Below are 15,179 nucleotides of genomic sequence, written 5' to 3'. Positions count from 1 at the left end.
CCGGGCTCCTCTGGATGGAGCCCACGTGTGCTAGAGCAGGCGAAATGGTGGTGGAGAACGTGGAAGACGCCTGGCGAATAGTCAGTCCCCTCCAGTGGCACTGTGACTGCCACATGGCACGGAGCCCTGGCAGCGTGGTGACAAACTGGTGTGAAATAACTGAACTCTCTCCTTCCTGCTGGAAATGTAGAGATGGTCAGTCGCCCGAAGGGAACGGACACACACGTGCGGTCGGTGGTCTTCACACTCTGGCAGGAGTCGGAGTCCCCTGGGGAGTAAGCTCAGCTGTAAATTCCTGGGTTTCGTGCGTATGAATCCTGGTCCATTCAGAGGGGTCGAGATCCAGGGAAAGTACCCCTGTGACTAGAGAGAGAGGTCACCTGAGATATTTCCCTGAGATGTACCGCTTCCTTCTTCCCACGGTAGAGAGTGAGAAGGGGCGATTCTCATCAACAGAGGAAGCTTCCTTAGTCTGGACCTGAGAAGGATGTCCTTTGGGGTTCTCTTAAAGCAATGGAACTCTAGAGAGGAGGACAGGCATCCAGGAGATGCTGGCACAGCCGGTTGTGGGTGGCAGCCTGGGAACGTGGCGGATGTGGAAGATCGGCGGGAGAGCCTTGGCCAACTCCAAGATTTCCCCCAGGATTGGCCTTCGTTCCCCACTAGGAAACCTAAGAGCACTATAACAATGAAGTCTGATTATAAGAGCATTTCATCTTCTTTAGGAACTGACTGTCATTCAGTAAGTCACTTTTGATGTTTCGGGATCTCTAGGACATTGAAGGATTTGGGCAGAGGACAGCTACTCACATTTAGAACAACAACATACAGTTCCATGCAGAATTGCATTTCTGGTTCTCTGACAGTCAAATCGCCTAGCAGAGGTCCGGCATACTATGCCATGTGGAAAACAATTTCATTCTCAACTACTGTGAGGGGAAAAAATGCATTTCCTTTAAATGCCACTTGTGCTTTTTGTCAAATGGGTAGTCCAGGTTGCTAATGTTTTAAAGTTGGAAATCTATTTAAAAATTATTGTGAAGATGCCCCATGTTTTGTGCCTGGTGAATAACTAGAAGTCAATGAATAAGCCAAGGCCTTTTTTAAAAAAAACTCACTTTTCATTGTAGTTTATAATTTCAGCTTTCTCCTTCACTCAGGCGACTCCCGGCTGTTAACAAGGGGCTAATTGGTTGGCGTGTGTTCCTGCTTCTCACCACTTGCTGCCAGCCTCTGCTGTGAATCCTAATGAGCTGCAAACCAGGCGGCCAAATGGAGCAGTAGGCTGCAGGGGAGAGGAGCGGTGGGCATGGGAGCCGGTCACTCAGCCAGGCGGCCACGCGGTTTAGACTCCAGCAGCCGTGAGCAGGCCTGGCACCAGTGTGCTGGGCGGCCTCAATTCCATTCCTGTGTGTCTCAGTCAATCTGTTCCCGCCATCCATATGAGTCTGAGATTTTTATCCATTAGTGGAAGAGACTTCGCCCTGGTCATCTGCGCATTTGGAAGATGAACTCTCTCTCTCTTTTTTTTTTTTTAATTTTTTATTGTGGGTTGTTCAAAACATTACAAATTTCTTGACATATCATATTCCACACTTTGATTCAAGTGGGTTATGAACTCCCACCTTCACCCCATACACAGATTGCAGAATCACATCAGTTACACATCCATTGATTTACAAATTGCCATACTAGTGTCTGTTGTGCTCCGCTGCCTTTCCCATCCTCCCCCCTCCCCCCTCCCCACCTCTCCCCTCCCCTCCCCTCCTCTCTCTCTACCCCCTCCACTGTATAACCCTGAGGGTCTCCTTCCATTACCATGCAATTTACCTTCTCTCTCCCTTTCCCTCCCACCTCTCATCCCTGTTAAATGTTAATCTTCTTCTCCTGCTCTTCGTCCCTACTCTGATCTTAGTTACTCTCCTTATATCAAAGAAGACATTTGGCATTTGTTTTTTAGGGATTGGCTAGCTTCACTTAGCATAATCTGCTCTAATGCCATCCATTTCCCTGTAAATTCTATGATTTTGTCATTTTTTAATGCAGAGTAATACTCCATTGTGTATAAATGCCACATTTTTTTTTATCCATTCGTCTATTGAAGGGCATCTAGGTTGGTTCCACAGTCTTGCTATTGTGAATTGTGCTGCTATGAACATCGATGTAGCAGTGTCCCTGTAGCATGCTCTTTTTAGATCTTTAGGGAATAGACCAAGAAGGGGAATAGCTGGGTCAAATGGTGGCTCCATTCCCAGCTTTCCAAGAACTCTCCATACTGCTTTCCAAATTGGCTGCACCAATCTGCAGTCCCACCAGCAATGTACAAGTGTACCCTTTTCCCCACATCATCTCCAGCACTTGTTAGTTGTTTGACTTCATAATGGCTGCCAATCTTACTGGAGTGAGATGGTATCTTAGGGTGGTTTTGATTTGCATTTCTCTGACAGCTAGAGATGTTGAGCATTTTTTCATGTACTTGTTGATTGACTGTATGTCCTCCTCTGTGAAGTGTCTGTTCAGGTCCTTGGCCCATTTGTTGATTGGGTTGTTTGTTCTCTTATTGTCTAATTTTTGGAGTTCTTTGTATACTCTGGATATTAGGGCTCTATCTGAAGTGTGAGGAGTAAAGATTTGTTCCCAGGGTGTAGGCTCCCTATTTACCTCTCTTATTGTTTCTTTTGCTGAGAAAAAACTTTTTAGTTTGAGTAAGTCCCATTTGTTGATTCTAGTTATTAACTTTTGTGCTATGGGTGTCCTATTGAGGAATTTGGAGCCCGACCCCACCGACTGTAGATCGTAGCCAACTTTTTCTTCTATCAGACGGCGCGTCTCTGATTTGATATCAAGCTCCTTGATCCATTTTGAATTCACTTTTGTGCATGGCGAGAGAAAGGGATTCAGTTTCATTTTGTTGCATATGGATTTCCAGTTTTCCCAGCACCATTTGTTGAAGATGCTATCCTTCCTCCATTGCATGCTTTTAGCCCCTTTATCAAATATAAGATAGTTGTAGTTTTGTGGATTGGTTTCTGTGTCCTCTATTCTGTACCATTGGTCCACCCGTCTGTTTTGCTACCAGTACCATGCTGTTTTTGTTACTATTGCTCTGTAGTATAGTTTGAAGTCTGGTATCGCTATACCGCCTGATTCACACTTCCTGCTTAGCATTGTTTTTGCTATTCTGGGTCTTTTATTTTTCCATATGAATTTCATGATTGCTTTCTCTATTTCTACAAGAAATGCCGTTGGGATTTTGATTGGCATTGCATTAAACCTATAGAGAACTTTTGGTAGTATCGCCATTTTGATGATGTTAGCTCTGCCTATCCATGAACAGGGTGTATTTTTCCATCTTCTAAGATCTTCTTCTATTTCTCTCTTTAGGGTTCTGTAGTTTTCATTGTATAAGTCTTTCACCTCTTTTGTTAGGTTGATTCCCAAGTATTTTATTTTTTTTGAAGATATTGTGAATGGAGTGGTTGTCCTCATTTCCATTTCAGAGGATTTGTCGCTGATATACAGGAATGCCTTTGATTTATGCGTGTTGATTTTATATCCTGCCACTTTGCTGAATTCATTTATTAGCTCTAATAGTTTCTTTGTAGAGCCTTTTGGGTCTGCTAGGTATAGAATCATATCATCTGCAAATAGTGATAATTTAAGTTCTTCTTTTCCTATTTTTATGCCTTTAATTTCTTTCGTCTGTCTAATTGCTCTGGCCAGTGTTTCCAGAACTATGTTGAAGAGAAGTGGAGAGAGAGGGCATCCCTGTCTTGTTCCAGATTTTAGAGGGAATGCCTTCAGTTTTTCTCCATTCAGAATGATGCTAGCCTGAGGCTTAGCATAGATTGCTTTTACAATATTGAGGTATGTTCCTGTTATCCCTAGTTTTTCTAGAGTTTTGAACATAAAGGGATGCTGTACTTTGTCGAATGCTTTTTCCGCATCTATCGAGATGATCATATGGTTCTTATTTTTAAGTCTATTGATGTGGTGAATAACATTTATTGATTTCCGTATATTGAACCAGCCTTGCATCCCAGGGATGAATCCTACTTGATCATGGTGTACAATTTTTTTGATATGTTTTTGTATCCGATTCGCCAGAATTTTATTGAGGATTTTTGCATCTAGGTTCATTAGAGATATTGGTCTGTAGTTTTCTTTCTTTGAAGTGTCTTTGTCTGGTTTAGGTATCAGGGTGATGTTGGCCTCATAGAATGAATTTGGAAGTTCTCCCTCCTTTTCTATTTCCTGAAGTAGCTTGAAAAGTATTGGTATTAGTTCTTCTTTAAAGGTTTTGTAAAATTCTGCTGTATACCCATCCGGTCCTGGGCTTTTCTTAGTTGGTAGTCTTTTTATGGTTTCTTCTATTTCCTCAATTGATATTGGTCTGTTTAGGTTTTCTATATCCTCCTGACTCAATCTGGGCAGATCATATGACTTAAGAAATTTATCTATGCCTTCACTATCTTCTAATTTATTGGAGTATAAGGATTCAAAATAGTTTTTGATTATCTTCTGTATTTCTGAAGTGTCTGTTGTGATATTGCCTTTTTCATCCCGTATGCTAGTAATTTGAGTTCTCTCTCTTCTTCTCTTCGCTAGCATGGCTAAGGGTCTGTCGATTTTGTTTATTTTTTCAAAGAACCAACTTTTAGTTTTGTCAATTTTTTCAATTGTTTCTTTTGTTTCGATTTCATTAATTTCAGCTCTGATTTTAATTATTTCTTGCCTTCTACTTCTTTTGCTGTTGTTTTGCTCTTCTTTTTCAAGGATTTTGAGATGAAGTATGAGATCATTTGTTGGTTTTTTCTTTTTTTAAGGAATGAACTCCAAGCAATGAATTTTCCTCTTAGAACTGCTTTCAATGTGTCCCATAGATTCTGATATGTTGTGTCTGTGTTTTCATTTATCTCTAAGAATTTTTTAATTTCCTCCTTGATGTCTTCTATAACCCATTGATCATTCAGTAACCTATTGTTCATTCTCCAAGTGATGTATGCTTTTTCCTTCCTTCTTTTATCGTTGATTTTCAGTTTCATTCCATTATGATCAGATAAGATGCATGGTATTATCTCTACTCCTTTATATTGTCTAAGAGTTGCCCTGTGACATAATATATGATCTATTTTTGAGAAGGATCCATGTGCTGCTGAGAAAAAAGTGTAACTGCTTGATGTTGGGTGGTATACTCTACATATGTCAATTAGGTCTAGGTTATTAATAGTGTTATTGAGTTCTATAGTTTCCTTATTCAACTTTTGTTTGGAAGATCTGTCCAGTGGCGAGAGAGGTGTGTTGAAGTCTCCCATGATTATGGTATGGTGGTCTATTAGACTCTTGAACTTGAGAAGAGTTTGTTTGATGAACATAGCTGCACCATTGTTTGGGGCATAAATATTTATGATTGTTATGTCTTGTTGGTGTATGGTTCCCTTAAGCAGTATGTAGTGTCCCTCTTTATCCCTTTTGATTAACTTTGGCTTGAAATCTATTTTATTTGGTATGAGTATGGACACTCCTGCTTGTTTCCGAAGTCCATATGAGTGATATGATTTTTCCCAACCTTTCACCTTCAGCCTATGTATGCCTTTCCTATCAAATGCGTCTCCTGAAGGCAGCATATTGTTGGGTCTTGTTTTGTGATCCATTCTACTAGCCTGTGTCTCTTAATTGGTGAGTTTAAGCCATTAACATTTAGGGTTATTATTGAGATATGGGTTGTTCTTCCAGCCATATTTGTTTATTTCTGTTACTAAACATGGTTTGTTTTCCTCTTTGATTAGTTTCCCCCCCTTTCTGTCCTACCTCCCACTGTTGGTTTTCATTGTTATTTTCCATTTCCTCTTCCTGTAATGCTTTGGCGAGGATGTTTTGAAGAGATGGTTTTCTAGCTGCGAATTCTTTAAACTTTTGTTTATCGTGGAAGGTTTTAATTTCATCTTCCATCCTGAAGCTTAATTTTGCTGGATACACAATTCTTGGTTGGAACCCATTTTCTTTCAGTGTTTGAAATATGTTATTCCAGGATCTTCTAGCTTTCAGAGTCTGTGTTGAAAGATCAGCTGTTATCCTGATTGGCTTACCCCTAAATGTAATCTGCTTCCTTTCTCTTGTAGCTTTTAAAATTCTCTCCTTATTCTGTATGTTGGGCATCTTCATTATAATGTGTCTAGGTGTGGATCTCTTATGATTTTGCACATTTGGCGTCCTGTAGGCTTCTAGGATTTGGGATTCTGTCTCATTCTTCAAGTCTGGGAAGTTTTCTCATATTATTTCATTGAATAGACTGCTCATTCCTTTGGTTTGGAGCTCTGTACCTTCCTGTATCCCAATGACTCTTAAGTTTGGTCTCTTAATGTTATCCCATATTTCTTGGATGTTCTGCTCATGGTTTCTTAACAGTCTTGCTGAGCTGTCTATGTTCTTTTCCAGTTGAAATACTTTGTCTTCATTGTCTGATGTTCTATCTTCTAAGTGTTCTACTCTGCTGGTAGTATTCTCCATTGAGTTTTTAAGTTGGTTTATTGCTTCCTGCATTTCTAGGATTTCTGTTTGTTTGTTTTTTATAACCTCTATCTCCCTGTATAGTTGATCCTTTGCTTCCTGGATTTGTTTGCGTAATTCATTGTTGAAGTGATCTTTCATTGTCTGATTTTGCTGTTTAATGTCTTCCTTGATACTCCAGATCATCTGAAGCATGTATATCCTGAATTCTTTATCTGACATTCCATCTGCTGCAGCTGTTACCTCTTCTAAAGTTGCGTTGACCTGCATTGCTTGTGGTCCTTTCTTTCCTTGTCTTTTCATACTGCTTGCGTATGTTTCCTGCAGGCGCGGGCGGCGGCTCTGCTCTCTCCTTATTCCAATTGGAGTGTCATGGCTACCACGCCGGCAGGTCACTGGGCCTGTTCTGGGCGCTGGCGGCGGCTCTGTTCTGCCCCTACTCCAATTGGGGTGACGAGTGTACCACGCCGGCAGGCCACCGGGCCTGATCCGCCAGTCGGTTGCAGGTTTGCCTACCCTGCAGGCATGGGTGGTGGCTCTACTCTGCCCCTACTCCAAATGGGGTGACGTGTCTGTCGTACCGGCAGGCCACTGGGCCTGTCCCGCTGGTCGGTCGCAGATCTGCCCACCTTTCGGGCACGGGTGGAGGCTCTGCTCTGCCCCTACTCCAATTGGGGTGTCGTGACTACCCCGCCTGCAGGACGCTGGGCCTGTTCCTGGCACGGGCGGCGACTCTGCTCTGCCCCTACTCCAATTAGGGTGGTGTGTGTACCACACCGGCAGGCTCCTGGGCCTGATCCGCCGGTCTGTTGCAGGTCTGCCTACCTTGGAGGCGCGGGCGGCGGATCTGCCCTGCCCCTCCTACCACGCCTGCGGACCCCTGGGCCTGATCTGCAGGTTGGTCACAGGTCTGCTCACCCTGCGGGCATGGGTGGCGGTTCCGCTCCGCCCCCACTCCAATTGGGGTCACGTGACCACCACACCGGCAGGGCCTGATCCGGGCGTGGGAGAAGGATCTGCTCTGCCCCTACTCCAGTTGGGGTGACGTGTGTACCACACTGGCAGGCCACTGGGCCTGACCCGCCAGGCTGTCACAGGTCTGTTTACCTTGCAAGCGCGAACAGCGGCTCTGCCCTGCCCCTCCTACCACGCCCATGTACCACTGGGTCGCGAGTCTGCCCACCTTGCGGGTGCGGGTGGCGGCTCCGCTCCGCCCCCTCTCCAATTGGGGTCACGCGGTCACCACGCTGGCGAGCCGCTGGGCCTGCTCCGGGCGCTGGCGGCGGCCCGGCTCCTCCCCTCTGGCTCGATGACAAATTGAGGAGACTCGGGTGTCTGTGCCTCACCCCCCCTACCAGGAGACCAACTGTTTATGTTGCCGCTGGTATTGATGAAGTTCTCTCCTCCGCTGCTTTCTGATGACGTCAGATCTCTGCCATGTTGGTATCCTATGCGAATGGCAGCATTTCGTTCCCCTTGCCGGGCAACCAAAGCAACGGGTGAGTCCTGAACGGCCCTCAGCAGGACCCGGACCGAGAAGCAGTTTCCGCGGGCTCCTAGCCCCGGGCCAGGGAAGTTCCGGGAGCCGGAACTCGGCCGCTCCGTGCTCGGTGTAAGCTCCTATAAGTGTAGGCTCCAAGAAGCAGTCCCCGCGGGCTCAGTTCCGGGAGCCGGAATTCGGCCGCTTAGTGCTTGGTGTATGCTCCGATAGGAGCAGGGTCCAGCCAGAACTCGGCCGCCCCGCGCTCGGTGTTCGCTCCGATAAGATCAGGTTCTAGGAAGCACCCAGGCGCTGAACCCTAGCAATCTGTCTGCAAGCCGCAGGCGAATGGCAGCCTGAAATTACCTGTTCTATGGCTGAATGAGCTGCGGTCAGTCGAAAACAGGGATGGTGACGTCAGCTTTCCAACATGGTGGCTGCTGGCCTCCTCTGTGGTCTGACCGGTGTGGAGAACCGAGATGGACCGCTTCCTTCCCCTGTCTCGAACCCAGAATTCAGCCCTGAGTAAGGTGCTTGCGCGGCTGGCAGAAACTGCAGCGCTGTATCCCTGCGTCGCTATCTCCTCGTTTCCCAGCGCGCGCTGCAGACTCTAGCCGCGGGGCGATTTGCTGAATAAGCAGTGTTACCCTCCGTGCGACAAACCTCTCGCGTTTGAGTCCCCGTAGCCGATCCTCGTGCGATGGAAATCCTTCCTCCAGGTTCCGGAGCACCCCACTATTGCTAGAAATTCCTAACAAGATATCCTTTAGCCGTCCTGACTTGTCATACTCCCACACAGTGAAGCAGCACACGGGGGCAATGCACTCCCCTCGCCGCCATCTTCCCCAAAATTCCCTCAGATGAACTCTCTTGAAGGGTTAAATAGAAGTTGAGCTTTGGGAGAGCGGTGCTGTCTTACTGCCCTTTCTATCTCGTTTCTAACTTCACTGAGTCCGACCTCCGTTGGCTTGTGTCTTACTGAGCGCCTGTGCTGGTGTCTGTCCTCTTGCAGGTGATCCGGAAGGGCTGGCTCACCATCAGCAACATTGGCATCATGAAAGGAGGCTCCAAGGGTTATTGGTTCGTGCTCACTGCCGAGAGCTTGTCGTGGTACAAGGATGACGAGGTAAGCCAAGGATGACCAGAGGGACAGAGTCTTCCTACTAAAGCATTTCCAATTTTAAACTAATCGCGACTGCGATATATGCAGTTTCCAGCCACAGTGGTTCTCTGTCAGTGAGACTTAGCTTGGAACGTTTATGTAAAGAGACACGGTTTTCCCTGCACAGAGTTTTGATTCCACAGTGTTTTCCTCAGATTTCTTTTCCTGTTTATTTCTTTGGTGCTGTGATATCTTGCTCACGTGAAGAGACGTGGTCAGGCGTTGGGATTGGAAACTTCCTTTATGATACTTTCAAGGTACTGGTACATACGTGAACGCAGTTTTCATTATAATGCGTTGGAAAGACCTAAGCCAGGAAACACCTTAAGAGTGAAGCCAACACCAACACAGAGTTGGTAAAGTGTTTTGGAACTGGTGCTTTGACATCTGTCTCAAATGAAGAAATTTTGAAAACGTTCACTTCACTGGTCTCTAAGTGAGTTCCCGATCACTGTTTATACACATTTTGTTCTCTGGGAATTCAATATCTCTGTAAAAGGCTAAATTATGGTACTTATGTTCTGGCTTATGTTAAGATGTTAATAATGCTGATCCTGTGACTTACTATTAAAGGAGGAAAATGTTGTGTTAATCTTACAGAACCATTAAAGTGCTCTAAAGTGACACAGGTAAATTTTTTGGGGGGGGGGCATGAATTGAACAGTTTTGGAAATTTTGAAAGCTCTGGTCTTGACCCAAGAAGTTTGGGTTTTATATCGTAGCATGCAAACATTGAAGAATACTGTCTGATAACAAAGCCACGTAAAGGTGAGGTTATCTCAGTTTCATTTGGCTATAAAGGGCCTGTTTCTGAATTAAAGGCCCTTCCCATCTTAGCTTGGGATCTTTTGAAAATATTTGAAGGTACCTTTGTCAGTTCTTAGAGGAGAAGTCTCATGTTTTATGATTCTTTCCATTTCCCAAAGGCTCTGTGTGCAATAGTGAATTGAGAAAATATTGTACGATTAGTCAATTGCCACTAAGTTTCTCCAGTCGAGGAACTCAAGTTCTACAGAAATGTGAAAAGAAAATTGGTATTCAGAAGCTTAGGTTTGAATTTTTATGTCACTGATCTCAGAAGGTGACTGGGCCAGGTGGCGGTTGAGGACAGGCAGTGGTTTCTCCCCCTTCCTGGACACTCCACGCCCCTAGGACTCTACTTTTGCAGATCACAACTTGAGGAGCTCTGAGACATTCTCCTAGGTGTAAAAAAATTGGTGATCAATTATCTTCTGTGCTCTTCAGTTGCTCTAGGGTATATTCTTTTAGATACATTTCCCCCCAACAATTCAGGTGGCCATCTGTGTACATTCACAGTATCAGTCTTGAGGTCCTTCTCCATTACACAGGGGCAAGAAAAAGACTCTAGTAAGGTTGTTTCTCCAGGACTGAGCTCCTCCATGGCAGGACATGTAGTGCTGCTGAGGATCCCTCACTTGGTGGCGAGCCTAGGCCCTCAACCCTCACTGTGGGTGAGAAGCCAGGGCTTCCTGGGATTGGCCGTGTTGCCCCGGCCCTGAGGACTCTTGGTATGACCTCCAGATGTCTCAGGTCCCGGGCATTACCACCAGGGCCTGCGAGGACTTGGGTGGCAGGACGGTAGGGAGTACAGCTGTAGGGTTCTCTCATCTGGCCACTTGGGTCCTGGGATGAGCCCATGGGCAGGTGCCTGGTGCTCCCTGTGGGGAAGGAGGAAGCCTGGCAGCTTGGTGAGCTCACGGCACCAGTCCTCTCCTCTGAAGACGCAGGACAACTGTCTACAAAATCGCTGCCCCGGAGTCTCCCTCACAGATTCCAGCAAATAAAAGGTAAATGTGCGCAGCTGTACTATTACCCGGGGGCCAGTCTATTGAAAGTCTGTGTGTGTGGGGCTGGGGTTATGGCTCAGCGGTAGAGCGCTTGCCTGGCATGGGCAGGGCCCTGGGTTCCATCCTCAGCACCACATATAAATAAATAAAGTTATCGTGTACAACTACAACTACAAAAAATAATTTTTTTTTTTTTTTTTAAAAAAAGGAAGTCTGAGTGTGGAGGGAGGTTGGGCCACAGGAGGGGAGGGAAAGGGTGGCCTTTGGCATGGCACGATCTAGATGAAGACCCTCTAGGGAAGGGGAGCGTTCTCCATTTAGCTCATGTCAGGGAGGAGGAAATGACCGGCGAGATTGGGTTCTACGGGGATCTACCCACCAAGAAGACTGAAAATATTGTGTCAGACGTTAAGCGCCCTCAAGAAACTAAAATAGGGCCATGAGGGAGAAAGTGAGGGGAGGGGCCTTCAGGTGGGTGACTGCAAGGGATAATACCTGTGAGAGCGCAGCGAGGAGCTGTGCAGATTCTGCTGAGGAACATTCCAGAGGCAGGAGCAGAGAGGGTGAAACCCCTGGAGCTGGGAACTGACGAGGACCGGGAGCTGTGGATGAGAGGAGCAGGAACTAAAGGCAGAGGCACAGGGTGGAGGCCTTTAAGACCCGCTCAACGGTTTGGACTTTATTTGGAGGATAATCAAAGGTCTTTGGGTGTTCCACCAGGGTGTGACACGATCGGATTCACTAGGAGACTGCTGGGGCTCTGGGTCGCGCCTGGTGGGCAGGGTGGGGTATGTGTGTGGAGGTGGTGAGAGCAGAGGGGTGGCTGGCTAGGAAACCTCAGTGGCAGCGCGGGCGGAGAGGGTGGTGAGCAGCGGTGGGCAGCACCTAGGGGTGGGGCGCTGACCGTCAGGCCAGCAAAGCTACAGCTGCTCTTGGCTCCTCGGCTGCAGTTACTCATTCAGAACCTGCTCAAGGAACAAGACGGGGAGTCTCAAAACAAACGCCTGACTCCAGAATGACTGTGGCCTTCAAAGCGTGGGCATCACTCAGTCCCAGCTGGTCCTTCCTTGGTGGCACCTCTGTCCTTCTCTACCCTGCTCTGTTTGCTTCTCCTGCTACTGCCGACGGTTCAAGGCCACCACCACGGCAAAGGAGAGGTCAGCGCTGTTCATCCTTTACTCGGGAGCCCAGGTTCCCCGGGTGGTTAGGATCTGCCAGGAGCCCAGGTTGGGGGGACGGTCTGGGGAGAGGAGGTCCACAGGAGATCTCAGGGGCAGGCGCAGAGGAGGGACCCTAGGCTGGCCTTGAATTCTCATGACACTTATTCGTGGGCAGCAAGGTCTAAAACGATGCTTAGGTTCCACGAAGGTCTTGCTGCTGCGGTTCATGATGTGTGGATTGCCTGGGTTCAGTGGACCACCCCGAAAACCGCGATTTAAAATCTTCCTGTGGAAATAAGCTGGAATTTTAACTAAAGTGTTGGAGCCGGTTGGTTGGTGGTGAGTCGAGGGCTTGTACTTGGACCCGGGACGCCCAGGGCACTCACACACTTAGGAAATCCTGGTACATTTCTTAGTCAAGTAAGGTGACATGGGAAATGTCATTAAGTTGTAGATTTGTTCACTTATTCAGTGATAAATTTATAATCAACTTTTCATAGTGTGTTTTAATATTTTTATATGTGCCAACCTTCTGCTTTCTTATGTAATTAGACTGGTCTCTTTACATTGAAATCTAAATGGCTACTCAGTAAATAGCATATCACACAAATGTATATGGTTTTATTTAACTTATGACAGGTTTGTAATAAATGACTTAAGAAATACATTTGTGATTAAGAAGCAATAGCTCATATAGTTTTCCAGGATGACATCAGCTGAACACAAGGCCCTGTAGACCACACGCCCAGTGCCGTGGAGAGGGGAGGTAGGTGCTGGTGGATGCGGGTTTACTGTGAGGAGCTGCCAGTGCTGGGTCACTTCCCTTCACCTCAGTCTTTTCACTGTCCCTGACATTGCTCAGCAGAGCATCTCAAAGGGACTGTGTAGGACTCGGAGAAATCATGTGTTAATGAGTGCTCTTGGCATCTGTTTTAGTTTGCTTTTATGTTGCTGTGACCAAAAGAGCTGACCAAAAAAACATTGTAGAGGAGGAAAATTTGTTTCTTGGCTCAGGGTTTCAAAGGCTCAGTTCATGGCCCATTGACTGCGTGGCTCTGGGCCCGAGGTGAGACAGACCACCACGGCAGGAGGACACGGCCAATAGGAAGCAGAGGGAGCTCTGCTAACCAGGGCAAATGTAAATCCCAAAGGCAGCCCCCCCCCGCCCCCAGTTAATCAGTAATTGGTGGACTAATCCATCGATCAGATTAAGGCTCTCTTAACCTAATCATTTCACCTCTGGACATTCTTGCACATGAGCTTCTGGGGGCACCTCATACCTACACGGTTGCAGCATCACACTGGTATGTTTATTCCTGCCGTTGAAAGTAGCACCTCACTCCTCTCCCATGTAATGTCATTCTTGCACTCAAGTGTCTGCCAGTTTCCACGTTGTGTCATGTCATGTTGTGTGAGATACGATGCATGGGATCTGGATTTTCTTACTAGAGAGCCTTGAGGTTCACATAACAGGAGGGAGCTCAATTCCCACGTTTCCATCAGGACCTTCCCCACTGCCTCCCCTCCTGCCTTCGTCTCCTGTGTCTTCACCGTTTGTTCCTAAGCTGGCAGCTGTTGTAATAATTTTAAGTTACAGTTGGCACAACTGTAGTAGTAAGACTGCAGCATTTTTCTGATCTCTTCCCATTGGAACTGGATCTATCTGCCCTACTCTTGAATTTTGGATGGAAGCGTCAACCCCCACCTCCACCCTACGAATCTGTGGACTGGACGTTTTGAATCAGTACTTTACAACACGATAACTTAACTTTTGATAGATGACCTTCATAGAAAGGTTGCTGCCCACGTCCCAGGTGATGGTAAGTCTTCACGTGTGGTCTTCCCAATGCAGTGAACTTAGAGTAGCCATCATTCAGCTATCTACTTGACTGTTTTTTGTTATCTTAACATTACTGCAAGATTGGAGCTTTCCATAACACAAAGAAGTACACCATCTTTCACAGGGTTAGACAATTAGTTAGCAATAACTGAGAGGATACGTCAAAGCCTTGTTGTCCTCCTATCTAGTTCATGTGGCAAAAACCCAGACCTGGGAAATTCCTGCACAAATGGCCCCGAGCCCGTTTCCAGGGGTTGCATGGCCTCTTTCTGGTTCATCTTCCCCAGCTCACTGTGCCAGTGTGTGTACCCCGAGGGCCTGCAGGGTGGGGTGAGGACAGAGCTTGGACATGCAGCCTTGTGTCCATAGGTCTCCTTTCTGATCTGAGGCAGGTGGTACTTACTTAGCTCTTTGATGTCTATCAAATAACAACCTAAGATCACTGGTGCTACTTTACCAAGGAGTTGGGGATGAAGTACAGCAATGCAGATGACCTCAACTAGAACAGATGTCCCTCTGCATGGCAGTTTTTAGCCAGGGGGGACCCCAGTCAGGGTGTTACTGGCAGCTTTAGCCTTGTTTCTGTTTCTCTCTTCACCGCCTATCTCTCCCTCAGTGCTGTCAACCTGGAATGTCCCACACTCGAGGTGCTCCTCTGTGAATACAGGTAAAATCAGCTCCCCTGTCAACATCTAGTCCAGCACTCACTGCAGGCTCCCAGCAGATCAGAATGTCCAGCCAAGCCAAACGGCCTTCCAGGGGGCAGGAAGCCGAGGTCAGAGCTGTGGTGGCAATAGCATTTCCCCTGCCCTTCCACCTGTTACAGCTGATGAAGGCCAGCTTCCAGTCTGAGGATCCTGATGACGATGGCTGTCACCGTGACGGTTCACAAGTATTGAGTATTTATAGTTGAACAGGCACTGACCTAAGTAGCCCTTCATTGACACTCTCCATTCTAGAAATTCAAAGAGAATGAGCAACTCAGCCAGCTGCTGTGTGCCAGTGCTGTGCTCCTAATTGCCTGAATGTTTTCCAGTAGTTATTTTCTGCGTAGCAGCACTATCCTGACCCCAAGATAAAATGAGTAGTAAGGATTTCATGTACCTGCCCTTCTGAGCAATGTTTTCCACTAGAGAAAGCACAAAAGTCAGTAAAAACCTACCAGAGGCTGATTACAGGCTCTGGATAAAATAAAGCCAGAGAGTGTCTGGGGTGGGGG

The 15,179-nt window shown here is 46.6% G+C and overlaps 1 protein-coding gene across 4 annotated transcripts in view; it reads left to right on the top strand.

The window, feature by feature from the left end:
* Dnm3 (dynamin 3) overlaps window positions 1–15,179 on the top strand; it is a 450,337-nt gene that overhangs the window by 208,520 nt on the left and 226,638 nt on the right. For all 4 annotated transcript variants that reach the window (XM_046430283.2, XM_046430282.2, XM_046430281.2 and 1 more), the window contains one exon: window positions 9,003–9,116. In XM_046430283.2, coding sequence (XP_046286239.1) covers window positions 9,003–9,116 — 114 coding nt within the window. The remainder of the gene's footprint in view (window positions 1–9,002; window positions 9,117–15,179) is intronic.

The sequence above is a fragment of the Marmota monax genome, unplaced genomic scaffold (genome assembly GCF_021218885.2).
Source record: "Marmota monax isolate L192 unplaced genomic scaffold, Marmota_monax_Labrador192_F-V1.1 WCK01_AAM20220418_F8-fsc00055, whole genome shotgun sequence".
Classification (NCBI taxonomy): domain Eukaryota; kingdom Metazoa; phylum Chordata; class Mammalia; order Rodentia; family Sciuridae; genus Marmota; species Marmota monax.
The sequence above is the reverse complement of the archived record's forward strand: the minus strand, read 5'-3'. Positions and strand labels throughout refer to the sequence as shown.